The sequence below is a fragment of the Larus michahellis genome, chromosome 3 (assembly GCF_964199755.1).
Source record: "Larus michahellis chromosome 3, bLarMic1.1, whole genome shotgun sequence".
NCBI lineage: Eukaryota > Metazoa > Chordata > Aves > Charadriiformes > Laridae > Larus > Larus michahellis.
The window spans coordinates 102,031,178-102,058,814 of NC_133898.1; the positions used below are offsets into that span (position 1 = coordinate 102,031,178).

Here is a 27,637-nt window from a genome sequence, read left to right on the forward strand (position 1 = left end):
TAGCCCATGGGATCTCTCCAAGCAGTTTCTTGAAGAGGTCAAAGTTAGCCCTCCTGAAATCCAAGGTTGTAATTTTACTTCTTGTTGTTTTGTGTGTAGTACTCGTGATCCTGAACTCTTATCATTTCATGATCACTACAACCTAGGGTGCCCCCAACCTTAATGTCCTCCACCAGTCCCTCTGTGTTTGTCAGTACCAGGTCCAGGAGTGCTCCTCTCCTTGTTGGTGCAAATTGATGTGGTATTTTCAAATGCTATTTGAGTCTCTGAAATAGCTGAAGAAATGAGAAGGTTACCACTCAGAAAAGGAGTGAATTTGGATTGGCAGGAGAACATTGGGAGTAATAGCCTTTTAGAAAGTTCCAGAACTGAAGAAAGGGATTAGAAGATTGTCGTGGTTTGACGAAGATAAAGAAACAATATCTTCCAGATGCAGAAAGTGGAAATGCTTGGAATAAATTTGCTTTTGTTGCAGACAACTGCTATTCACGTATGAAAGGTCTTGCATTTCTCTGCTAACCTTCACCTTTAGAAATACGGAGACAGGATTGAGTATTTTTGGGTCTGCAAAGGCAATTAAGGGAAAGAACTTTCCACAAGGCAGAAAGTCTGAGATATCCAGCAACAGATCCACAGTTGTGATTTAGTGAAACGGAAAAGGAATAGTGGCAAGAGAGAAGTAGGAACAAGGCAGATGATTGCAGCTTTCCAAAAGCCTCCAGAGAACAAAATGAAGCATGTGGTGACAGCATGTGATACCAGAAAGGGGAAATTATTTAGCTCTGACAAATCTCTTCTGTAATGGATCATGAATTTTGTCAGCTATTCTCCCAGTAGCAGGCCCCATACCCTTAGAATAATAGATGCACGTTCAGGATCTGTGTCTGCAGCTGCAGGCTGTTCAGGTGCAGAAGCAGCGCAGAGAGATGTAAACTGTATTCTAACAGCATCTCAGACAGCTCAAAAGCAACAACAGAAGCCGTTAGAACTAATAGCAGCCTCACAGCTGAGGTCTTTACCTGGGGCAGGCTGCACTTCTACCAGGGCATCTAAAGCAGGACTGGAGTGCAACTGGTGGGTCCATTTGACACATGCTCTGAGGCAAATGCAGGACAGGGGCAACTAGATTTGTATCAACTGAAGTCTGCTGGTTGTTTTGGGTTTTTTCGTGATGGGAGTTTGTTTGTTTGTTTCTAAATGGAAAAATTAAATTGGAGAAATAACAAATCTGTAATGGGTGATGGGGAGTATCGTGGCAGAAGGTCTGATGTTCTTCAAGAGCTAGCCATATTTTACAAAATGCTGGGTTTGTATTTGCCAAGCAAATGGGCTGCATCCAGTTCAGCTTAGCCTCCGAGAGGCAAGTTCAAGGCAGGCTTAAATTACATGATCTAAAAATCAGCTTCCAGATCAGTTTTGGGCATACTTAGTTGTAAAGGAGATTTTTGTAAGATGTGTATTAACAAAAATGCCTGTAATGTGAGTATTGAAGTATAAGAGGATAGTACTCTGATGGCATTAAAAAAGAAATCTTATTGGCTCAGAAGTTGTCCTCCACATTGATCTGGTACAGTAGTCTGCCTCGGAGTTTCTCTTTTAAACTTTTTCACTTTGTTTTATTTTGTGTAATTGTGACTATTTTCATCTATCTAAGCTTCCAGTTTTCCCATCAAGTCGGTTAATGAGAGAATATATTCAGGTTTCACTTCTATTTACTTACTTATGTCTCTACAGAAATAGAACTCAGCAAATATTAACTGGCCTAATAGATGTTCAGTAGAGTATAACTGTAAAGTCCATATAGTTTGGGTTGTGTTTGTTTATTGTTAAACTATTTCTTTTCTTTTTCCTATTTTAAGAAACCTCAGCCAAAAGCAGTTCATACCTATCCTATACTATATATTGACATATATGTGAGGATTGATTATAGTTACCTATAGATTTTTTTGATTGACACTCAATAAATGGATTTAGGTTTTAATAGATCCTGGATTTGGGTTGTGTTTGTTTTTTTTTTTTATTGCCAGGATGGGAAGGCCTCCGTTGTGAGTTGGATGTTGATGAGTGCATATCCAACCCCTGCATACATGGCATCTGTGTTCAGAAGGACCCCAGCTTTGGTTATTCCTGTTTTTGCAAGCCTGGATTTGTGGTGAGATGCTGATGTTCGTTCTTCTCCTTCCCTTAAACTGACTATTCACTCTTGCACAGGAAATACTGTATGTAATCCTTTTCCTTGTTAACTTCACTCAGATAAAACTCAGCCTTGCTGAAAAGTGCCATATTTTAGTAACTGTTCTTTGTTTATTTTGTTTGTTTGTTTTACTAACAGGAGCTCTAATATCCTGGAGAAATAGTTACCTAATATCCACAAAAAGTGGAAAAGTGTGAGTGTATATAATGGCTTTGTCAGTCATCAGAGTACAATGGTATTTTTAAACACTAACTAGTATTTTTTTTACTTACCAATTAAAATTTTTATTTCACAGACCAATTAATATTTTCACATACTAAGATAACTCATACTTGAAACTATTGCATACAGACAGATATTTTGAAAACAAGTTCCCTGAAACTAAATCAAACAATTCCTTTGAATGCTTGACCCTGTGGGCTTTGGTCCTATGTTTTATTCTCTCTGTTTATCATACCAAAAGAATCCTCTGAGGGTGGCTAAATGCCAGAGCTGTATTCATCTAAGGTTGAAATTGCCATGCTGCCACTACCTTTTTATGACAGTTCTTTCTGTAGTTAAAGATATGCAGTTGGTACCAACAATTTGAGCTTGTGCTTTACCTCGTCACATTTCAGGTTTCACTTAATAGTATCATTTAATAGTTTGGGGTTAGTAACAAGGAAAGAAAGAAGTACATTTTCTTTTAATTCTTTTTTTCTTTCGTCAGTAATTCTTATCTCTACAACTTCAAGCTTGAAATTGTTATTTGAATGCCTTTTCTTTATAAATGATGACAGTGATGCTTATTTTAATATCTACACACCATTTATTTGGTGTATTTACATCTGTAAAATAGAAGGAACAGATTATTGCAAGTAAGATTCAGATTTACCTTCATAGATTCTGTGCAACAACGTCAAGAAAGAAATGAATAACTTTTCGAATGTTACCCAGTTTCAGGGCTTCTTTCTACAGCAGAAGATTTTAGTTTACTGTCAACTAGGGAAAAACTAACCGAGCAATAAAATGGATAGAAACTTTTTTCTAAAAAGTGAAAAAAAAATCCATCTTCAGTTCTTCTCAGGCACCATATTAACTTCTGCCCTGTGCCCATTCTCTCAAGGGGATCCCCAGTACAGCTAGCAGACTTGTTAGCACATGTCAAGGAGCATAAGCGTCAAGTGGGCTGCTCCATAAAGGAGGGCAGGCCAGGAGCCAAAGATAGCAGCAAGGTATGCAGGGGCAGTGACCTTACAGGCAAGGGGTGGAGTCCCATAGTACCTGAACAAGGGTGGCAAAGAGAGACCTGTGGTGGTGGTAACCATCCAAAAAGTTCTTCCAAAAGTCCAGGAACTTCCAGGCAAGTCCATGATCACAAGGAAGATCTAAGGTTAAGCCAGGAAGTCAAGGCAGCAAGGCAAGGTCAGGATCAACAAACTGCTGGCCTTACTGTAGCAGGCTTTAGCTTTATGGTAAGCTCAGTCAAAGATCAAGGGCAAGGGCCTGAGCTTAAATGCAGCTTCTGAGCTCAGGTATGAATGCGTCAGATGAGACATCTCCCATGTCTTTCTCACAGCTTAGCTCTTTTCATCTCAGGCTGATCTGAGGTTGCACAGCTGCACCGTATCAGAGCTAACCTTGAGCACAGGGAGCTAAGCCTGTGAAAGTGAAGGAAGAGACTGCAGAGATGGTTTGCAGAAAATTATGAGTCTGATCAGGGCCTTGAAAAGATTATGTTCAAGTCTAAAATACCAGAAGACTGTTGTGTTAGTGCTCTTATCACAGGACATTTCTAAGTCCTTCACACACACCCCTAAACATTCAGAGTGGAACTTGCAATTCTAATCAAACTTCATACCAAATACTTCATCATTAGTAGTAAATGAGGAAAGGGCTGCCTTCTTTGTGTGATGTAAACATGGTGGTATAAACATGGCACCAGGTAATGAAGCCTTTATAGGCTACCTTTATAGGTAACTGAAACTAACATATTTTCAGGAAGTTTACATTCACTTCCAGAATAAGAGGTTTTGAGTCCCCTGAGTCTGCATTCATATTGGCCACAATCCAAAATGTGGAGAAAGGATTCAATGAAACTTCATTAACCTCAATATAACCATAAGTCTCAGAGGACTCTTTACATCTGAAACCATCAGTGTGAAAGCATCCCTTGGTTTGTGTGCTTTTGGGTTTTTTTGGCTAGGCCTCACACCTGGTGTTAATTTAAATTAGAAAAAGTAGAATACTCCTGCGTTCTAGATTTAGACACTACCAGTTCCACCAGCTTCTCCATTGTTCCTCCCCTATTTGTTTACAGTGCAAAGTCGTCATTCTGAGATGAGCAGCTGCTTCATTTACATAAGATATCCACACAGAAAGGATTGTGTGGAGGCAGAGATTTTCTCTAAATAAAGTAAACTTTTCTCCAGTTCCTCTGGGCAATAATAGGTGGAGGATAAAGGTCAGTTTGAGTGTGGCAGTGGATTTGTATTTCATCTCAGGTCAGTTCTCTAGTGTACCAATGCTAATGTGGTCAACTTTCACAAGCATTGTATCTGTGAAGAAAATTGAGAGGAAATGAGGAAAATTACAAAAGACTCATTGGAGTGGATTATTTGATTCTGTGAGATATCCCAAGTTCTCTCCTTCACGCAGCAGCCCGTGCTACAGTTAACATTTGTCCTCTTAAGAACATAACACAAAGGCATTTTATTTTTACAAATAGTTTAGTGTTTCAAAACATTCAGTGTTTCAAATGGATGATGGAATGGTTTAGATGATACACCCATGTTCATTTCAGTCAAGATCTTAATTTGTTTCAGCAAGTAAAGTAGCTTAGTAAGGTGCTTTCAAGACGATGCTGGATAGCCCAATAGTCAAGGTTGGAGGGGACCTCAGGAGATCATGTAGCCCAACTTCCTGCTCAAAGCAGGGTCAGCTACAGCAGGTTGCCCACAACCATGTCCAATTGCATTTTAAATATCTCCAAGGATAGACTCCACAACCTCTCTGGTCAACCTGTTCCAGTGCTCAGTCACCCTCACAACGAAAAAGTGTTTCCTTATATTCAGATTTTCCTGTATTTCAGCTTTTGCCCATTGCCCTTTCTCCTGTCAGTGGGCACCACTAAGGCTAGCCTACCTCTGTCTTCCTTGTAGCCTCCCATCAGGTATTAATAAACACTGATGAGAACCCAGACCCTGAGCATTCTGTTTTTCAGGTTGAACAAAATCCAGCTCTCTCAGCCTCTCCCATGTGAGAAATGCCCCAGCCTTTAATCATCTCTTTTGGCCCTTTGACGGTCTCTCTCATGTAAGTCTGTAGGTCATGTAGGTATCTGTCTTGTACTGGGAAGCCTAGAAGGGGATGTGGTACTCTAGATGTGGCCTTCCCATTGCTGAGTAGATGTGAGGGATCACCTCCTTCAACCTGTTGACAATGGTTTTCCTAATGCAGCGCAGGATTTTACTGGTCTTCTTTCCTACAAGCGCACATCGCTGGCTCATGGAATTTGTCATCCACCAAGACCCCTGGGTCTTTGTCTGCAAAGCTGTGTCCTGGTTTGGGGGGAAGCAGAACTTTCTGTTCAGTGAGAGGCTCTGGCTCACGCTTGCTGCTGTGGCAGCCAGGGTCACTGACTGGGTTGTTCACCCTGTGAGGGGTCACACCTGTGGGGAGGAGTGGACAGGTCAAGTGACCCAAACTGACCAATAGGGTGTTCCATCCCATCTGCCACGCTCAGTAGAAAAGCTGATGGATCAAAGGGTCAGTTTGGCTCTTCTTCAATGGCTCTCTTTCTGCAATGACTGACATCTAAGGAGGACACCATCAGCTCACCTGCCTTTTGATCACGGTCAGTGTGTTCCCATTTTTCATTTAGTCCAGTCTGTAACTTCCTCAGTGCCTGCCAGTGACATCTCCCTGGGAGCTTGATGTGGTTTTGTGTACATTTGTATATATTGTATTTATTTCATTATTTCCTTTTTAATTTATTATGAACATTTCATTAAAGTAGTTTAGTTTTTTCTAAACTCATAAACCTCTTTATCTGTCTTCTTCCTCTCATTGGAGCAAGAGGTGGGGGAGAGCAGCTGTTGTCATTGGCTAATCTGGCCCAAACCAGGACAAGCTGCTTTCTGGTGTATCAGCCCTGAGCACGGACTGGTGCATGGGGTTATTCCACCCCAGTTACCAGACTTTGCATTTCTTTTTACTGTTTCCTGAGGTTCCTGTCGCCACGCTTCTCCATACCTCTTAAGGTCAGTATAAATGGCAGAAAATTCATCTGGCATATCAACCACTTCTCCGAATTTTGCATCAAGTGAAAACTTGCTGAGGGTGCACTCTGTGCTATCATCCATTACTGAAGAGCTTAAGTAGTATTGGATGTAGTACGAACTCGTGGTGTACATCATTAATGACCGACCTGCAACAGGACTTCATGCTGCTGATCACTGACCACAGCCTCTTGAACCTGGCAGTTCAGCCAGTTTTCAGCCCATCTCAGTGTCCATTCATCTAGTCCATACATCGCCAACTGGTCCATGAGGACGTTATGACACAAAGTGTTGAAAGCATCACTAAAGTCAAGATAGACAACACCCACTGCACTCCCCTCATCTACCACGCTAGTCATCACATCACAGAGGGCTGCCAGTTTAGTAAAGCACTATTTCCCCTTCGTAGCTCCATGCAACTATTCCTAATCACCCTCTTGTCCTTCCTGTGCCTAGAAATGGTTTCCAGGTGTCATTGCTTCATCAGCTTCCCAGGAACTGAGGTGAGGCTGACTGGCCTGTAGTTCCCTGGATCTTCCTTCTTGCCTTTCTTGAAGGCAGGAGTGACATATGCTTTCTTCCAGTCACCAGGAATTTCTCCCAGTTGCAGTTACTGTTTGCCCACAACGTTGTAAAATCTGTATTTTACCATAAGGACTTGGTAGGTTGAAAATGGATTTTAATAATGCATATAATCTGTCTAAATTTACTGACAGACTATCCTAAGAAGGAAGAGACTAGCCCATAAGAATAAATACAATTTTTGTAGAGTGCTCTTTACAGGGTACAACGGGTACAGTTGATACTTCCCCCACAGTCTGTAGCAACTGCATTCTTTTTGTCTTCAAAGGCAGGCTGGCATTCAAAACAAGGTCAGGTGATGATAAAGGATATACCAGTCGAGGGACACAGTCTTTTTATATGGAAAACAGTCAAACCTTCATGATCAAATAATCTCATTTTGTTCATGGAGTATTTATACTTATCCTACATGAACAACTGTAACAGAGGAGATAAGTTACATTATTTTTTTAGTATTTATTTTTTACCAAAAAATATCTTCTGAATGCCAAATAAAATCATCAGAGAGGAAGCTTAAGATCTGTATAAAGAAATTATTTTTTCACTTAGTGCAAAGTTCATTGGTACAAGTCAGTGTTGCATGATACTATAGAGACCAAAAATGCAAATAAGTCCAAAAACAGGGAGATAGGTTTATCCTTATTAAAATTACTTTTCTGAATGTTACCCTGGCTTAGGGAGTCTTTGAGTTGCCAGAGGTTGGAATGGTATATTTGGTGAATTATCAGATGCAAACTCTGCTTGTTTTCTTCCTGTATTCTTCCCCAAGTATTCATTAATAGCCCACTGGTGATAGAGCTAGATAGATATTTGACCCATGGGGCAGCTTTTCTCTTACTAGATAGCTTGGGCATTAACTGTACAGTATGTTGTAGAACAAGCCCTTACAGAAGAAAAAGTAACAAGCCTCTGAATTAGCTGCAATCTGAGGTGTATTGTCTCTGCTTTTATTCCTTTATTCATTGTTCCACCTTCAGTCCCTCAGATTCCACTATGTTTTGGGAAGTCCACAGCAGAGAAAGAAAACATGAAAAAAAATGCAGAAGAATGTTTAACATGCCTATCTTCAGTATGAAAGATAAGGAGTTAGGGTCCAAACTTCTCAAGATGTGTATTTGGTAGACCCCTGACTGGCTCTGGTTCCTAACCATGAGTAAGTGGGTGGTGGAAACAGTGGAACTCCCAGAGAAATAAGTATTCAAGGAACTCCACCTGCAGTGTGTGTTAAATAAATCTTCTGTAGTCTATGTATCTAATCCTATCTGAAGTACGGATCATAAAATATGGATCATGAAGTTTCTCATAAATTTTGAGAAGAAAAGCCTAGCTAGTGGTATATGGAATAAATGTTTACTTTTTAAATGGAAACAGGAATACCTACTTTTAAATACAAATATGCAGCATCTGTCTGCATGGAAACTGCTAAAGCATTTACCGACACTTTCAAGGCTATCAAATTTATCTATGACTATTTAATCTACCCTTCATGCACAGTGGAGGTTATCCACATCTGCTTTATTTCTATGAGTCATAAAATCATAATCAAATGCTCTTCACCATTACAAGTAGCAGTAATAAAAATGCACTAATTTGTCACAGTGAAAGTCAGATTGAAACCTAAGTTTTATAGGATTAAGAAAGACTATTAGACAGAAACCTTATTCAAACTGATCATTTGTGCTATGTGTGGAATTAGAAGAGAGCAAGGAGGGAATCTTTTGTTATGAATGCATGGAAATCCAACATATAAATTGACGTGTTTTTCCATTATGCTTTGGAATACCAATACAGTGAGTGATTTGGTAAGATACCATTAATTTACAGATAGCTCATCCGCTTACCAAAACAAATTAAGAACTTGATTGATACAAACATGGATGTATATAAGTCATTCCAAAAACATCAGTTTAACCTCTTACATTTTAAACACTGAATGATTTAAACTGCTTGTAAGAAAAGTAATTTTTTATGTGTCTGTATTTCTGCCTTTTTCTCTCTTGCACCTCCTATTGTTTCCGAATATCGTAGAATGGTTTGGGTCGTGAAGGACCTTAAAGATCATCTAGTTCCAGCCCCCCTGCCGTGGGCAGCGACACCTGAGGGTGCACTCAGTCACAACATCCATGTCGCCAGCAAACTGTTAGATTAAATTAATAGAGTTGATAGAGATCTCAGAAAATGTAAGTTGCTTCAAGTTCTGTGTGAATAGCTAGCCATGTAAATAAGAGAGACTAATTAAGCATCTTGTCTGAGGGAATGTGTGCAATGAGCACATGCTTATTGAGCTTTAGGGAACTTACTTGAATTTTTTTACATGTGCTCCAGTTGCAGGAGAAGCTTCAGTCAGAAATCATCTCTTCAGTGTTAAACATGACACACTTTACAGGATATTAGGCTTCAGTAGTTTATGGTATTCAAAGAACATATTGCTTCAATGCATCAATGTGATTTGCACTGAGAATTTAATTTCTGAGGCTAACATCATAATACTTCAACATCATTAAAACATTTACAGTATCAGATAAGTGATTTTCACAATATTTTCCTTGGGGATACAAGTATTATGTTAATTTTTCACCACTTCCCCGGTATTCTAAGTGCAAACAAAACCACAGAAGTGTAAAATGAGAGAGTGCATGCGTTGAAAGATTGCAAGATCTTTGTGTATTGTTTGCAGTCTAAATGCTGTTTCAGACAATAGCAAGCCTTTTCTGGATCTAGCAGGTGATTTGGGATACAATCTGAGCTGCAGAGACCTAAATTTGTATAAGTGCCTGTCTGTGCACCGAGTACCTATATTCACATAATTCTAAACGGAGACCTAGTTGATATGGTCAGTGCAGCTTAAAGGGTTGTTTGACTGCACAGGCACCTAAAGCCTAAACCTAGGTGTCCAATGCCGTTTTGAGGTTTCCCCAGTTTTCAGCTGCCACAGAAGGCTGTGAATTTTCTGTGGATTTTGTGATACACCTGCCAACATCATCTAGCTGCCTCAGACATATGAAAGTATCCCAAAATAATTTGTTTTCCAAATGCAGTCCTGGGTCTATATTAGGGTGATTGGTTAGCTTCTGGAGCTTTCTTGATTTTATTGACTAAAAGTGTGATGTGGTTATCTAACCATAAGCACCTAATGATATTTGAAACAGTCTATAGAGTATCCACTATACCTTCATATGGCAGGTAGAATAACATAGGACCTGTGTGAAACCTACAACTCCTGGTTTGTCTGCTGGGACTCAGACAAGATACCCAGCAATTCCAAAAGTGATACTAGACACCCACATTTAAGCAGTAAATACCCTCAGAATTTGTACTAACTTTAATGTGAGTTTAGGCTCCTAGCATGCTTGCAGTTACTACATGACACCTAAATTTCAATGTGTCAGTCTTAAACATCTCCTTCTAGCTAGCATTCTTTATTTTGAAAATAGGACTTGGATGCTTAAGACATTCTAGTCACCAAAAGGTGGTTGCGGGATATTCTTGACACCTAACCACCAGTGGTTTGGGGTTTCCAAGGCCTTGTCGATATGGTTGGCCTGAAGGCTATCTCTGTCGGCAGTTGTCTAAAACAGCAGATGGCAAGAGGCAGGAAAAGAGATAAAACTGTGCTTCTATTCATAGCCTGGAAATGGTGATGAAAAAAATCATGAACAAGTCCATTCAAAAAATCCATAGATTATTACCAAAGCTAATGTGTGTTGTCAGAGATGCATGTCTTTCAGCGATGGGACTGTGTGTATTTTAAATGGCTATCTAGACATGTAGGATCCTTCTAGGTTAGCTAAGTTAGCTGTATCTCTGCACATAGCCCATTAGTTCATTACAACAGAAGTGAAAATAAAATGAACCCAGGCCTGGCTTCAGCATATATTTATTTCACACTTCAATAATGCATTTAATTCACATAATTATTGCTGTGAAAGAAATGCATTCTTTCTTGCCTTTTTTACAGACCACTGAATATGAACATTTTTAATTTATTACTAGGAAGGATATTTCAGGCTTCCTGTTAGTCTTGATAAAAAATAAAAAGTGAGTGCCAGGTCCAATTTGAGACTGCCACTACATTTTTTCTTTTCCAAGAGCTGTCTGTGAACCTAATGTATTAACAAGGTGCCATGTGAAGATTTGGTAACAACAGGCAACAAATGCTGAGCTATGGTGTACAAAAAAAAAAAAAGAACGCTAACTTGACAGTCAGAACAAACTGTAGGTTTTAGATAGCTAAGTCCTCTGTTTTTGCATAACTACGTGCTAACTGAAGGTGATTATTTTTATTGCTGGTGACAATACTGTCTTTGACACTTTGCAATTACAAATCTGTGGGGAAATTATTTTTATTGATAATTTTTAATACTAAGAGGCAAAATATCATTTAGTTAAAATTTAAACTATACAACTATACTATTAAATTAGTTAAGCAATATTTTCCACATGATTAGATTTGCTTTCAAAAGCGTGGACAGCTTAATATAAGCAAATAACATCTTAGAACAAAGGAAAGCAATAATTTGAACTAGCATGACTATGAAATGCAAATTGCCTTCAAAAATGGCTTTTTAAAAATTCTTTTTCAGGGACGAAGCTGTGAGCTTAATTACAATGATTGCCTTATACAGTCCTGCTCCACTGGGTTTCTTTGTGTTGATGGAATAAACAATATCACCTGTTTACCTACTATCCCCCAAAGCAAGAAAACTGTCACTGAAGTGGCTGAAGAGTTTCCTGCTGAGACTTCAGACAATGACCTTCCATCAGCCCTGGCTGTGTCTATGGAACTTTGGTCTAAACATGCTTCTCCTGGTTTTCATACAGGAGAGGTGTCCCAAGGTAAGTAGAAAAAGCTTCTGAAGTAATGCATATGTCAAGCTTCTTTCCTTGTTAGTGCTTTTTAAATGGTAAGAATATGCAAGATGTATTCATTTTCTTCTTAAGAATGTTGTTTTCTGCTTTCTCTACTGCCTTCTATTATTTTTATTTAATCCATCATCCTTTCTTAATTGCACTGAAATGTGACTGGATAATGACTCTCTTCTCTCAAAATAGTTTTTCCCAGTTTTACAAATCCAGAAAGGAAAACTGCACTGTCACTTAGATTGCTTTTCAGTTTGCTTTGCTAGACTCTACAATTTCATATACCTCATGTTGTGTTCAGCTTGCTCTGACCCCGATGCCAATCCTCCCTTCTTCGTTGGCCGATCAGCTGCAGAAAGATAATTTGCCTTACTCCATGGTGATTTCAGTTTCCCTTTCCTTGTTCCTGTTTTTGGGAAGCTAAAAAATTGCCTATGCTGTTATCTTTAAAATATTTGAAGAAAAGTCAGCACCAACAGGAATGTAATGTTTTATTTTGAAGATTGTACCTTCATTGTGGCCTGTTCATTTTACTAAAGCTAGGTATTATACCGATAGTGTGTGTATAAGGCATTCTCTACAGTTAGTTTCAGAATTTTTTGCTTATATGCTCTTTCAAAGTAATTACTTGTATGAGAAATAAGACAGGAGTCCTGTATTTTAATTTGGGGAGCTGAGTTTTATTGAACATTTGATTTCTCTATAGACTAGTCTTTTGGGGATTTATCTAAGCTTTTGTTGCGTTCTTAATAGCTGATGTTCTTTCTTGATATAAGTAATGACACTGAATGAAATGCAGTTAGTAAATGCAGTTACATCTGTGTATTTTCCAAAATATCCTGTCATCTAGTTTGCTTATGTTCTCAATGGATAAGATTTATAATTCATTTGTTTTATATTGATTCACATTAGCTGTTTGATTTCAAATATTTAATACTTCTATTCTGAGCAGTGCCACTTGTTCTGATGCTGTTCATAGAGGATTTGAAAAACAGGAAGGTTTGCAGGTGACTAAAACCGCTTCTACGCTTTTATTAAGAATATGATTTACAGAGTTGTATTTGTCTGCTACATAATACTTTGGTAAGAGTGTACAAGGTTTTGGTGGCCATGTAATTAGCTGCAGACACAGTCCAGGGCCAAAGTTTTTCATTTTTCTTTTCTCTTATGTGTTTTTTTTTTTTTGTTGGGTTAGTGTTCTTGGTTTTCTTTTTTCTTTTCTACATTTTTATCCTTAAAGGTTTGAAAAAGGCAGATCTTTTCAACTGTTGGATGCTTCTCACCACTAACTTGGCTAAACTGAGCTATGGGCTAGGAGGACTAATTGCCACTGGAGAGTCTTCAACAGTATTCAGGATAGCAACCTCATCAGATGTTCTCCCTTCACACTTTCTTGGTTCTGCTGTTCAGGTCTCAGTAAAAATAAAGTCTAATATCACACCTGTAGCATATGTGGCTACTGATATTTCCATAGATTTAAGGTCAGTACCTCTTCCCCAGCATAATTATGATACAATCTCATTTATCAGTAGTTCCTTAATGACACTTTCTGTTTTCCCTACACAAGTTGCATCGTTAGAGCAGCACCAGACTGTTGCTTTATCTGCCACAGACATGAGTTCAGTAATTAGTAACATACCGGGGGCTGAAATAGAATTAAATAATGAGTCATTACTCTCCTGTGGATTACAGTTTATAACTGATTCTACAAGTGCAGCTTCAGTTCTCTCTAGGTTGTCTCAAAAGGGTCCTGAAGAATTGTCAGGTGTGTTTTCAGCATCAGAGGAGCTGTGGAGATTACGAATTCCTTCAATAATTTCTCATTTCCCTACTAAAATACATACTTAAAACCAGATATCTTTCCTTAATTTGTTAGTTAGTCATGAAACTCAAATGCAAACATCTCTTTCTAGTGAATATCTGGCTATTACTGCTTTATCCATCAGCCAGAGACTCACAAACATCAAATCACAGTCTGCTGATTCTTTAAGTGAGTTAAGCCAAATATGTGCAACGTTCTATGACTGGAATAAAACTGATGAATTCTCAGACCAAGTTCTGCATAGCAAACAGTCCCCATCTTACGAGATGTTTTGGACGAACTCAGTGATATTTACCAGCTGGTACACGCTAATGGGAGCTACTGCTATTACTTCTGGGTGTTTATTTTCCTCATAACATAATCAGTGGAGTTCACAGAACTGTCATCCTTGCATCCCACTACAGGAAATACACACAGATCTACAACTGATAGAACTGTCTGTTCGACCTTTTCCTTCATAAGAATCAGATACTTATTTTCACTGTTTTGGTTCATATTGTCCGACTATTTTTCCTTCAAAGACCACCTCTTTATAATCATAATTTTCATCACTTACGTCCTTTAAAGAGGTAAACATAGACTTGACAAAGCGATTAACTACTATTGAGCAGTTGACAACAGAGGAAATTCAACAATTACTGGAGTCAAGACTGCATGATCCACTTACAGACATCTGTCATTCATTAAGTCAGGGTACTTCCTTAGACATTCAGCTGAGTAGTGTATTTCAAGAACTACTTTAACCCACATAGGAAATAGTAGTTCTGAGTTCAAAACACATCTACTGATAAATATAGGTGAGACTCTTAAAATATTTTCAAAAACAATCTGGGTTTTGATTTATATCTTCTGCCTACAAAAACTTCAGGTATAGACTTACAGACAGATACCCTGAAAAGTTGTCATTATTTGAATCTCCGAGTGATGAATTATCTTACTTGGTTTTATCTGCACCAGCCTCATCTGGGCAAACAGAAATTTGTAAAATGCTAGTGACAAAGTGTTTTATCTTTACATACCTGTTATCCTACTTCAAGTTCTGCCTTACAAGAACGTTAGCAATATTGTACTGAAACACATGAGGAGGAGACGCTAATGCTGTGCATGATAAGGAACAACTCCTCATGAATCTAAACACTGTCTTACCTAGACTTCACAGTGTATCTGCAGTGGATTCAGTTTCTGGCCTTTATCAGCTGATGTTATCTGTTGAGTTTCTCATTTCTATTCAGACAACTTTTTGAGGTGGTGGGGTGTTTTTATACAAAGATAAAAGTGTCTGTCAAGGTTGCCAGGTGCTTGAAAGAGATTTATCGTAATCGGGCAGCAGCCTGTTCAACGGATACAGCACCTGCTGCTGTACCTGACACAGATGGTTATTCTTCATGTTCTGCCACATAGGCAACTAGATCAATACAGAAGCAGGCTGCTATAATGCTGGCAGGTTTCACTTCTCTACCGTAAAGTTTTCAGAATTTCATAGACTGATAGAATCATTCAGGCTGGAAAAGACCCTTGGGATCATCAAGTCCAACCATCAACTCCACTCTACAAAGTTCTCCCTTACACCATATCCCCCAACACCACATCTAAACAAGTCTTAAACACATCCAGGCGTGGGGACTCCACCACCTCCCTGGGCAGCCTATTCCAGTGTCTAACCACTCTCTCTGTGAAGAATTTTTTCCTAATGTCTAGTCTAAACTTACCCTGTTGCAGCTTGAACCCATTCCCTCTTGTTCTATCACTAATTACCTGTGAGAAGAGACCAGCACCAACCTCTCTACAATGTCCTTTCAAGTAGTTGTAGAGACTGATGAGGTCTCCTCCCAGCCTCCTCTTCCTCAAACTAAACAGCCCCAGCTCCTTCAATTGCTCCTCATCAGATTTATTCTGCAGGCCCTTCACCAGCTTCGTTGCCCTCCTCTGCACTCGCTCCAGCACCTCGATATCTCTCTCATATTGAGGTGCCCAGAACTGGACACAATACTCAAGGTGTGGCCTCACCAGTGCTGAGTACAGGGGGACAACCACCTCCCTCCTTCTGCTGGTCGCACTGTTTCTAATACAAGCCAGGATGCCATTGGCCCTCTTGGCCACCTGGGCACTCTGCTGGCTCATGTTCAGCTGCTTGTCAATCAGAACCCCCAGGTCCTTTTCTGCCAGGCAGCTCTCCAGCCACACTTCCCCAAGCCTGTAGCGATGCATGGGGTTGTTGTGGCCCAATTGCAGGACCCGGCACTTGGCCTTGTTGAAGCTCATACCGTTAGCATTGGCCCATCGGTCTAATCTATCCAAGTCTCTCTGTAGAGCCGCCCTATCCTCATGCAGATCAACACTCCCGCTTAGCTACGTGTCATCTGCAAACTTGCTGATGATACACTCTATGTCCTTATCAAGGTCATCAATAAAGATGTTAAACAGAAATGGTCCCAACACCAAGCCCTGAGGGACACCACTTTCGGGTGTAGCTTTCATCATACTTACATATAAATTCAGGCGGTATCTCTGTGGTTGCAGTATATAAGTATATGAGTATGATTATTAACATTTTTGAATGTAAAATAAGTATAGAGAAAAATGCGATTTTATCTCTTGAGAGAATAATTTTTATATATAATATAATTAACTTGCCACTTCTCAGTATATTCTTTGGTCCAGTCTCGAGGTATGCATTTCAGCCGTTGCTTGTGGCAAAAAATATTTTGTAAATAAATTTGCTCTGAGAAAAATAAATCTTTATAGAAAAGCTTTTATGGGACCAGAAGGAATGATCTAAGTTCTTCATCACATAGAAATGTCTGTTAGCACTCCACAGAGTTTTGTATGCAGTCTTAATTTCCCTATTCATAATATGACCATGCTCATGTTGATGTGAATTTTCTTCTGATCACAATTAAAACAGCAGAAGAGTTTCCATCTGAGTTTTGAAACCTCTTCAACATAAAGACAGTCAAAGAAATTTTCTTTAGAGGTAATTTCCAGAGGTATCCAAAGATCTATGAAGACATGTAATAATTTGTTCACTTGGTGCCTCTGGTGTAGATTATGGAGCTCAAGCATATTCTACTACCAGCTTGAAAAGTAAGCCCAGTTTTAAAAGTGCAGGGTTATTTGGGGAAGTTGGGTCTGCACATTTACAGACCACTTCTGTAGTAATGGCTTCCTTACAGGCTATCCAGCAGCAAAAGTAAGACTAGGGAAAATGCACACTCTCTGCTGAATAAGGCAGGGAACCTAATGATAAGGGACACAAAAAAGGCCAAGGTACTTGGTGCCTTCTTCAGCTCAGCTCATTCTTTACAGGTAGACTGGCCTTTGGGAATTCCCAAGACCATTGAGAAGTTCTGGAGAAAGGAAGACTCACTCTTGAAGAGGATGAGGTGAGGGAACATGTAATAAAAAAGGGCATGTACACGTCTGTTGCACCTAATACAATGATGCTCCCACAAATGCTGAGGGAGCTGTCTCAAGCCATTGTGAAGCAACTCCTGACAATCCTGACAGTCTGACAATCTTTGAGAAGTCATGGTGATCAGAAAAGGTTTCTGGTGACTGGAAGAAAGCATATGTAACTCCTGCCTTCAAGAAAGGCAAGTAGGAAGATCCAGGGAACTACAGGCCAGTCAGCCTCACCTCAATTCCTGGGAAGCTGATGAAGCAATGTCACAGGAAGGGGGAAAAAAAGGGTGATTAGGAATAGTCAGCATGGAGCTATGAAGGGGAAATAGTGCTTTACCAAACTGGTAGCCCTCTGTGATGAGATGACTGGCTTCGTGGATGAGGGGGGAGCAGTGGATGTTGTCTATTTTGACTTTAGTGAGGCTTTCAACACTTTCTGTCATAACGTCCTCACAGGCAGGCTGGCCATGTATGGACTAGATGAATGGACAATGAGATGGGCTGAAAACTGGCTGAACTGCCAGGGTCAAAGGGCTGTGTTCAGCCAAAGAGCATCCTGGACTACATCAGGGAAAGTTTTGAGACCAGGTCAAGGGAGCAGATTTTTTCCCCTTTGTAAAGCACCGGTGAGACCATATCTGGAGTCCTGTGTCCATTTCTGGACGCAGTACAGGAGAGACATGGACTTACTTGAGTGAGTCCAGTAAAAGGCCATGAATATGATGAAGGGATTGTAGCATCCCACATATGAGGACAGTCTGAGGGATTTGGGATTTCATAACCTTAAGAACAGAAGGCTCAGGAGGTGATCTTACCTTATCAGAGGGACCTTATAAATATTGAACCAGAGACTTCCCACTGGTGCCCGCTGACAGGACAAGCAGTAATTGACACAAACTGAAATGTAGGAAATTCTTAATTTTTTTCCTTTTTTTGCGTGTTTTTTTTTTTTTCGTTTGTACACTGTTAGGGCAGTCAAGCACTGGAACAGGTTGCCCAGAGAGACTGTGGAGTTTCCCTTCTTGGAGATGCTCAGAACTGAACTGGACAATGTCCTGTGCAACCTGTTGTAGCTCACCCTGCTGTGAGCAGGTGAGGTTGGATTAGATGATCTCCAGAGGTCCCTTCCAACCTCAGTTGTTCTGTGATTGTGTGACACCCTGTAATTATCAGGAGAGAATTGCCTTACAGACATTGTTTAAAAAGATTCCTAGTATTTACTTCCACGCAAGCATCTAGTTCGTCACCAAGGATTGGATTCATTTTACCTGTAGCTATGCATTAGTTAATCTCAGTAAACTGTATCACTCTGTAGTAAATGAAGAGAAATGGCACCATCTGCTTTAGATGTCTGTTCTGGGACTGGATGTAAACTCTTCTCCTTTCCCCCATATATGGTGTTCTGCTTCTCTCTACTTTTGTTTTTGGCAAAGGAACTGAAGATTGTGCTGACTTTTCAGTTCGTGTTATGTGTGTGGATGGTGGAGCTCACAAAGATATCTGGGAGACAAAAGTCAGTAGAACCAGATATCAATGTTAAGAACACTTCTCAGAGAAATAGAGCTACTGCGCAGCAGCTAACTGACTTGACTTCTATTATTTATGGAGAATAGCACACATTAAACAAATACTTCACTGAAATGGGTTTTCATCCCCCTATTGCACCACGTATTCCCACTGCTTAAATGGTTTGTGTTTCAGCATGTATCATTATTTCCTTTCAGACTGCCTAACATATGAAGTGGGATCTGAAAATATGATTAACAATAGTCAAATTGGCACACTGCAAAGCTCCTTGTATGCAGTATTATTTTGCTTAAAATCTTGTGCTGCCAAATTTCAAATTTTGAAATTCACTTTCTCACATTCAGTTGTTTTTAATTAAAGACTCCTAGGAGAAAGGAAAATCTAGATCTTTAATTGTTTTTACACACTGTTTTCCATAATAATGTAATGCTTTTCCATCTTTCTCCTTAATCAAGTTCTATTCAATTATATGAAATAGTGTACGCTGAAGTTTCTGAAAAATGTTGAAATTTCATGACACCTTTGTCGTCTAATTCTGTTTCATCATACTGATTTTTATCTGCTATGTTCACTAGAGCTGCCATCGCTCTCATGATTCCTTTAAACTTTGTCTTTTATCTGTTCTGCCAGACATTATTATTCAGCCCATTTTAGTTTCCCTGTTCTCAATAATGGTAATCATATGCTGATTTTAAACGCATCTTGTAATATCTGCTATATCAAGGAAGGAAACACTTTTTTACATAGTTAAGATGTAGGTTAGCTATGTAGGTTAGCATGGATTTTCATGCAAAATGAATGCATTGAACCCTGATCCAGTACTTGCACTATATTTGTAACTGCCTGAAGCTTGAACTTGGTAACTTTCCAGAAGTCCTTTACAAGCAGTCATTCTCCCCAGCGATCTGATAAAGAACACATAGAAGTGTTAATGCAAGCCTGGCCTGCTTCTGCTTTTATTTAGGTGCAAATTGCTGCCCTGCAAGCAAAAGCATTCTGATAGCCTGTAACTTTGAAGTGCATTTTTTGCTCTGTTTGCTTTGTGCTCAGACTTCCAGGCTAGCAAGATATATAGAAAAATCTGTGGGAATTCTGTGTACCTTACTGTCACAACAAAAAAAAGGTAAACAAATGAAAATCAACCTTTCTTTTAAAAATCATACATAATGTGTTAATTTCTAAGTTTCTGTACTGGAATGAAAATGAATACCTGAATATATTGACACGTAAAAATCTACACGTGTAAATTATATATATTGTGTATACACATACCCTGTTGTGTTGAAGTTTGTGAAATACAGTCACAAACACACTGAGTAATGTCCATACACATACGCATTCTGTACTCCTGATATAGACGCATATATTCCTACCAATATGCAACAGTTCTTGAGTTCAGTTACATTGAAAAATATTTTGTCCATTTTGAAAACGCTGACTTTTAACTTCATCAAATATTTAGCTCTCAGGTCAATAATCCTTAATATTTATCTGACTAAAATGCTATATCTGTGTAGTAAATGATGTTTCTTTTCTGTTCAAACATTGTGTAGATAAACTTTAAAAATCTTATCAACGTTTGTTAACATCATACTTTCAAATCTGTCATCTAGTATGTCATAACAATGTAGAATGACCAGAAAATTTGAGATCAATATGTGGCATACTTTCAATCAGTTTTTTATATAAATTTCTTTTGATGTAATAAAATTATGATAGTGGAGGAAAAATGATATCTCAGGTGTAATCTTATTACAGTGAAATCTGGAAGAAAAATTTGAGAAGGAATAAATTTTACTCGTTTGCAAAAATTATCACAATCTAATATGTGAACAGTCCACAATATTGTAACATCCGTGGCTCATTTATGAGAAAATGGGATTGATGAAGTGTGAAATAGTGCCAAAATATACAAAAAGTTTAAACAAGTAAATGAATGACAAATCACAGACCGTAAGGTTTAAGTCCACCCTAATGTAATGTCCAGTAAGCCTCTTAGTATTGTAACATACATAATATTAAAAATATTTGGACTGTATCTGAAGAGCATAGAAGTGGTGTTGATCAGGTGATGGGACATTTCAGCCTTCATAGAAAGTGAGGTTAAAGAAAGTCTATTATTTAGTCCTCCTACTATGTGTCGTATAGGCTCACTATTTTACCCTTTTAATACATCTAATTTTAACAGGCTTGTAGAGTTGTGAGGAAGAGTGGATTATGCACCTCAGACCTTTGACCGGGGGGTTCGTCTTGTTTCAAGTAGCCAGTAAATCTTTGTGTGCAGTTATGGGAAACATAAAATGACTTCATAAGCCAATCCTATTTTTTCCTTTGATGTCACATGGGTCATTTTGTCATAAAGAGTGAACTGATTACTCAATACTCTTGAGATAATTATGCATGATTAACAGTAAACTGCCCTGTGGCTTGTCTTGGCCTGGCCGGCAATTTGTCACACCCTTCTTGAAGGGTACAACACATTTTTCCCTATTAGTATACAGTGTGGAGCTGGAGCAAATTCTCTCAAGTATTTGTAGCCTCTGCTCTGCTTCAGGATTTAGAGGTACCTTAAATACCTTTCTGTTACCTCCTTCCTAGCACTGCTGGTGTGTGTATAGCTAAACAGTTGATGATGAACACCTGTTAGTACAAAAGAACAAATATAATAGCTGAAGAGCTGTTGGAGCTATGCCTTTTCTGCATACCTGAATAGGTCAAGATTATACCTTCTTATTGGCTGGAAATAGCTGCTCCCCAACTAAAGGTTTTAACCTACAGCTTTTCGGCATTATTTTCTATGTTGTGGGGAAAAATGGTGATTTAGCTTCTCTTAGCATGATTTTTTGGAGGCCCTTTTTTTTCTTCCAAGCTGGGCAGGTGCGATCCTCACTTACATTGTGATTTGCATTGTAGCAAATTGTCGTATATTCCAAATACCAAAGACACTCTGCATCGTAAAGTATCAAAAACATTTAATCATATGGCAGTTCAGTCACTGTGTGTATCCCGAGCAGTTTTTGTACTAGTAACTCTAAAAAAAAATAATTTGAGAATAACTGTGTTTAGAACTATTCAGTGTTCATAATTTTAGTATCACAATAAATAAGCCAGGCAAGTTTGGAGGGCATAAAACATACTGAACATACTCACTTTAGAAACATGAATTAAAAGTCTATTCTGTCTTCCATGGTAGAAGTAGGAATGAAAGAATCAGAATATTTTTCCTTACAAAACAACAGTTCTCTTCCAATTTAGTGCTTCTGCCGTGGGTAGAAGCGTGTCTTTAAATGCTTGAGAATCTCTATGTACTTTTTGGACCAAGTATTCTCGGTTTCTCCTGATTTCCTAGTTTTCAGCCTGAATATTCAAATGTTGATGTTTTTATCCTAATTTGGAGAACTCCACGAATATTGGCAAATATCCTAGAATATAACATTTTGCCTTAATTGTGGGAGAGTCTTGGCTGTTCCTAAAAGAATACCAATATTCATGTTGCAGTTTTATTCAGTGCCCTTAATGCTCTTTTAGAACCATTAAGCAAAAAGGAGTGTTAAAAGTGTGCAGTGCAACAGCATATTTAATAGTATATTTAATTTATACTAAGAATACCTATTTCAATTAAATAACTGGGATAGAATAATATCTTAAAGGAAAACGTAAAAGAGTGATTATCTAGATTGCCTTCTATGGATCTGGTTTAAATTATCACATCTTAAAACCTGCAGGACATGGAACAGTGTAACAAATTTTCCTATTCCCTTTTTTTCTTCTTTTTGTGTACAGATATGATCACTTACATACTTGCTTTTCTTTAATCTCTTTACAGATAGTTTCCTTGGTAACCATAATTTTTTATGCATGCAGCCACTTAATATTTACATAGATGGGGATACTGGAAAAAAGTTTGACGGTCATTATACTTCAAGTTAGGATTAGGAAGTATGAGATAGCCAATATTGTGCATGTATCACATCTATTTCTGGACAGGATGGAATTCTACTTAATGAAGACTTTTAATGAATGACTTTGAATATATTTATCTTTATAAATATTGGTAAAAGTAATAGTTATTTTGTTGGTGAGAGGAATTTAATTGCTTTTACACTTTAATATAAAAGGACTCTAAGGGAAGTGGAATAGGAAACAAGAGATAGCCTGAAGTACTGGTGGTAGGGAAGGAAATCTAGATTATTTTTTTTCTGGGCATATGGTAAATCTTAAATTCTACCCACATGTAGAGACAACTAGGTAACAGTCATTTCTAAAAATACAGTGTTAGGACTTGAGATTGGGAAGACTTTCTTTTACCCTTCCCTTCCCCTCCCCTCCCCTCCCCTTCCCTTTAGAAGTGTTCGTTTGCTATAGGACTTCTCATCTCTGATTCTTTCAAAGTTCTCTCTCTGTGTCAGTAAGAGCAAATTTTCAGCAAAGCCTGGAGGATGAAATCTATTTCCAGTTATGCTGAGTTTTGTAGTGAAGGTGAACTGCAGGCTAGACTGCATCATCTCTCTATAAAGGGTCTGAGGATTACTGTCCTACAGGGAGGAGGGAGAATTCTCACTAGCATGTCTTTAATGTAAACGCTGGCCAGAGAGACAGGGTCCCCACTAACCCCAGCTGCATCAAGGAGAGACACGAACTGTCATGAAGGGAAGAACTTGGATGTGGAATCCCATGAGATTTCTGCCATGGACTTGTATCAAAAAAAACAATTGTGGATTTGGCAGGGGGAATTGGCTAAGGGTATAGGGAGATCGCTTTTCCCATGAATATTTTAGTTTTCCTATAGGCTACTCTAAAGCTTTCAAACTGTCTAGGAAGTGTGCAAGGAACACAGGCACCAAACAGAGAGCTCTGGGCCTCTGGGGAAAGAGGACTTACCAGATCCTTTAGATATACTTAGAAATCACAAACTGTGAAGAATGGATTGTGGCTAAATAGAAGCCCTTTTAGTTTATAGTTTGACTCCCTTTTGACTTGAGTTACTTTGGAGAGATGTATGCTCTCTTGATTGCTAAAGGTGCTGTACCATGTGCATTTTGATCTTACAAATAAAAAGAAGCACTGGACATTGTAAGTTCTAGAAGTAGGTAAGTTGTTCTTAAGGGCAAATGACTACAATGCAAAAGTAGTGGGATCTGGGTGAATTAATGTATCCAGTTCATCCTACGCAGACGTCTCAAAATTACCTGAGTGAACAAATGGATTGCTGTGTTAAAAAAAACTAAAAACATTTTAAAAATTTTATACTCCCATGTTTGAATGAATATACAAGCCTAATCATTGTCCTAGTTAGTAATCTTTTCGGAATTTAGATACATAATAAAATATTAATAAAACAATAAGAGTTCAGTGATGAAACCTTAGTGTAGAGTTTTCTTTATACTTCAATATAGAAAATGAGATATTTATCTTAAACAGTCTTTTAAGAATTAACCTCAGCATGACTGCATTTGGTTAGAAGGGTAAGAACTATCCAGTCAACAATTTATTTTCTTTTTCTACTGAAGAGAGAAAAAATCCTGTATTATATTGGACAATTTGCTACATGGTTCTGATTCTGAAGGGCATGTTTCAAACTTTTTATAATGTAATGCTTTAGTAGTTCCTCTGAAACTTAACCTCAGAACCAGTTTTTTCAGTTCTTCAGGAGTTCGTGGCTTCTGCAAGCCCTTTTCGTACAGGTAGAGTGTATTTCAGAACTTTGTAGAATCTCGTGGCTTCAAAATCTGAAAGACAGTCTGTCTCTGAAACTGTACACTTCTTCTATATGCTAGGCATTCCCCCAGTTGTATCTGATTAGCCCACCTACGTCTGCATGAGACCTCGCGATATTCAGCAGAGGTAGAATCAGTACTAGGTTAGCCACCCTTACTGCGGCTTTTAGCTGTGTCCGCATGACATCTGGTAAACAGGCTTCACGTGCTGACTTGATTTATGTGAATGTGGCTTTAACAGAGGTTCTTTTAGGCCATAAGACATCTATTTTTACTAAATGTATTTTTGTATTTTGGAATTCACAATTAAAAATCTTGAGTTTTGAAATTAAAAAAGAGAAATTAAGAACTTAATTATTAGTATTAGAAGTGTGATGGATTTACTACATTTATTTTTTAATTAGTTTATATTAAAAAGGGGAAGGGGGGAAGAAGTGATTTTATTTTTTTCCCCCCACATGATGCTTTGAAGTGGAAATATCTATTATTGTACCTATTTCTTAAGTTAATTCTTCTATCTAACCTATGTGAGTAATTTTTTCTTCTGGTAATCGTTTGCCTTTTTTATTCCTGTTTTTTTCTTAACCTTAAAGGTACAAAGGAAACAGAGTGCCTGTCAGCAATACTGTGGTGCTGAGTTATAATCCTGACCACCTCTAAAACAGTGAACTATTAATTCTTACAGTTTTTATTTAAGACTACTGGAGAGCCATCATGTTGAAAGATAGTTTCCTGTTGAAGACTGAAAAATAGAGCCAAGTCCTGTAATACTGACTCATCCAAAATTCCGCTGTTATGTGAGATTTTTTTCACTGTAGCCTCACTGAACTTTTTTTTTTGGCAGTGAATAGACTGTCTCAAGATCAAGTAAAGAACTATTAAACTCTGTTATTTATCTTCTCTTCACCTAAAGACAGTAGCTTCAGGAATTCTATAAAATAATATGTCATGACAAGGACTTGGCAAAACCTCAAAATTTATACTCCTATGTGGTCACTAGTCCAGGTGATGAACCTCAGTAGCTCACATGAATGAGAATGTAAGAGTGGCTTGGCTAAGAGTTCATCCTTCAAATTTTTGTTTGTTTGTTTTAATGTCTACGGCATTAAGTCCATTATGATTCAGCTCAAGAAGTTACTTGGATTAACACAGGCGATGTCTTTGAATTCACGGGTCAGAAATGGCTGTGGACTCCCTTTTACCATGCCCATTCTGTCTCCCCTTCTCTTACTAACGCATACTAACATATCTGACACAGTACCACAGTGAAGCACTTGAACAAATAAATTATTTGGATGTCGTGGGACTAATTGGAATTCCTGAGTTTTCGTGAAGTGGAATGCTGTTGCTTTCCAACGTTTGAGGTAGAATTTGTGCTTTGTGGCATCCTAACATATTTATGGATCTTGAAGTCTTGGAGAATACTAGTAGCTCCAGCTTTCCAGCTTCTGAAAACCGGGATCTTTTTCTCCTTGCAGTTTTTGTAATTGCAGGTAGAGCATCTTCAGTATTTCTCCTGGGTTTTGGAAATCTTTCTTTTTTAGGTTCTTAAATCAGTGAGTGGCTTATTTGTGTTGCATATATATATATCTAACTGTGTAAAATGGATGCTGAAGGCATGCAGCGGGTAGGTGTAGATGTGGCCATGCCTTTAGCGCAGTGACTGTTCTTTCCCGTTGCATGTTTTCATAAGTTAAGATAGCTAGAACTTCCTTTCTGTATCAAATCTGTAGTAAGGATAACTGCTTTTACATGAAGGTGCATTTTCTAATAGAAATAAAAATGAAACATTTGCAGTTATCTGAAAAAAAAAATGGAATTAGAATATACATTTCTAAATTAAAGTCAGTAACTGCTAGCTTGAAACTATTCCATCAGCATTAATAAGAGTCAGTAAAGGCACAGAAAGAAGTGAAAAAAACATACGTACTGTGATCTGCTGTTTCCAAACTATAAGTAGTCTTGCAGTCAAGTCTCTTTCTTACTTTTTAAAATTATATTTCTTTGTAATAAGTTGACTTCACTAAAATGTTTACTGACCTAGAGTTGAAGGTAAATGATACAAGTCTGTACACAAGTGTGGCTTCCATTTAATAGGTGATTAAAACATTTCTCTAAGGTACAAGTATAAAAATCAGGACTTATTTTAATTGTTGCAATTATTCACAATATACTTTTAAACTTGCCAGTTCCCACCTGGTAGATAAATAATATTACAGAATCACAGAATGGTTCGGGTTGGAAGGGCCCTTAAAGATCATCTAGTTCCAACCCTTCTGCCCTGGGCAGGGACACCTCCCACTAGACCAGGTTACTCAAAGCCTCCTCCAGCCTGGCCTTGAACACTTCCAGGGATGGGCCATCCACAACTTCTCTGGGCAACCTGTTCCAGTGCCTCACCACCCTCACAGTAAAGAATTTCTTCCTGATATCCAACGTAAATCTACCTACTTTCAGTTTGAAGCTGTTACCCCACATCCTATCATTACACTCCCTGATAAAGAGTCCCTCCCCATCCTTCTTGTAGGCCCCCTTTAGGTACTGGAAGGCTGCTGTAAGGTCTCCTCGGAGCCTTCTCTTCTCCAGGCTGGACAACCCCAACTCTCTCAGCCTGTCCTCACAGGAGAGGTGCTCCAGCCCTCTCATCATCTTCATGGCCCTCTGCTGGACCCGTTCCAACAGGTCCATGTCCTTCTTGTGCTGAGGACTCCAGAGCTGGATGCAGTACTGCAGGTGGGGTCTCACCAGAGCAGAGTAGAGGGGCAGAATCACCTCCCTTGACCTGCTGGCCGCGCTTCTTTTGATGCAGCCCAGGATGCAGTTGGCTTTCTGGGCTGCAAGTGTGCATTGCTGGCTCATGCTGAGCTTCTCGTCCACCAGTACCCCCAAGTCCTTCTCCTCAGGGCTGCTCTCAAGCCATTCTCCGCCCAACCTGTCTTTGTGCCTGGGATTGCCCTGACCCACGTTGAGGACCTTGCACTTGGCCTTGTTGAACTTCATGAGGTTCGCACAGACCCACCTCTCAAGCCTGTCAAGGTCCCTCTGGGTGGCATCCCTTCCCTCCAGTGTGTTGACTGTGACATTTCTTTCCTGGAAGTCTTCCTTATAGTAAGCATAAAAAGTTTATTGGTGCTTCCACCTAAGGCTGCTGTTATACTAATTAATCTGGAGTATTATTTAATTTTATATTAAGGTCTCTTGTTTTGATTTTCTAAGTCTGTTTTGCTCTGGAATACATCCATAAGACCAGATACAACAATGTTCAGATGAGCTC

At 38.8% G+C, this 27,637-nt stretch overlaps 1 protein-coding gene across 1 annotated transcript in view; it reads left to right on the plus strand.

Moving 5' to 3' along the window:
- EYS (eyes shut homolog) overlaps positions 1-27,637 on the plus strand; it is an 875,293-nt gene that overhangs the window by 476,566 nt on the left and 371,090 nt on the right. Inside the window, exons 30-31 of the mRNA XM_074581469.1 lie at positions 2,028-2,152; positions 11,619-11,871. Coding sequence (XP_074437570.1) covers positions 2,028-2,152; positions 11,619-11,871 — 378 coding nt within the window. The remainder of the gene's footprint in view (positions 1-2,027; positions 2,153-11,618; positions 11,872-27,637) is intronic.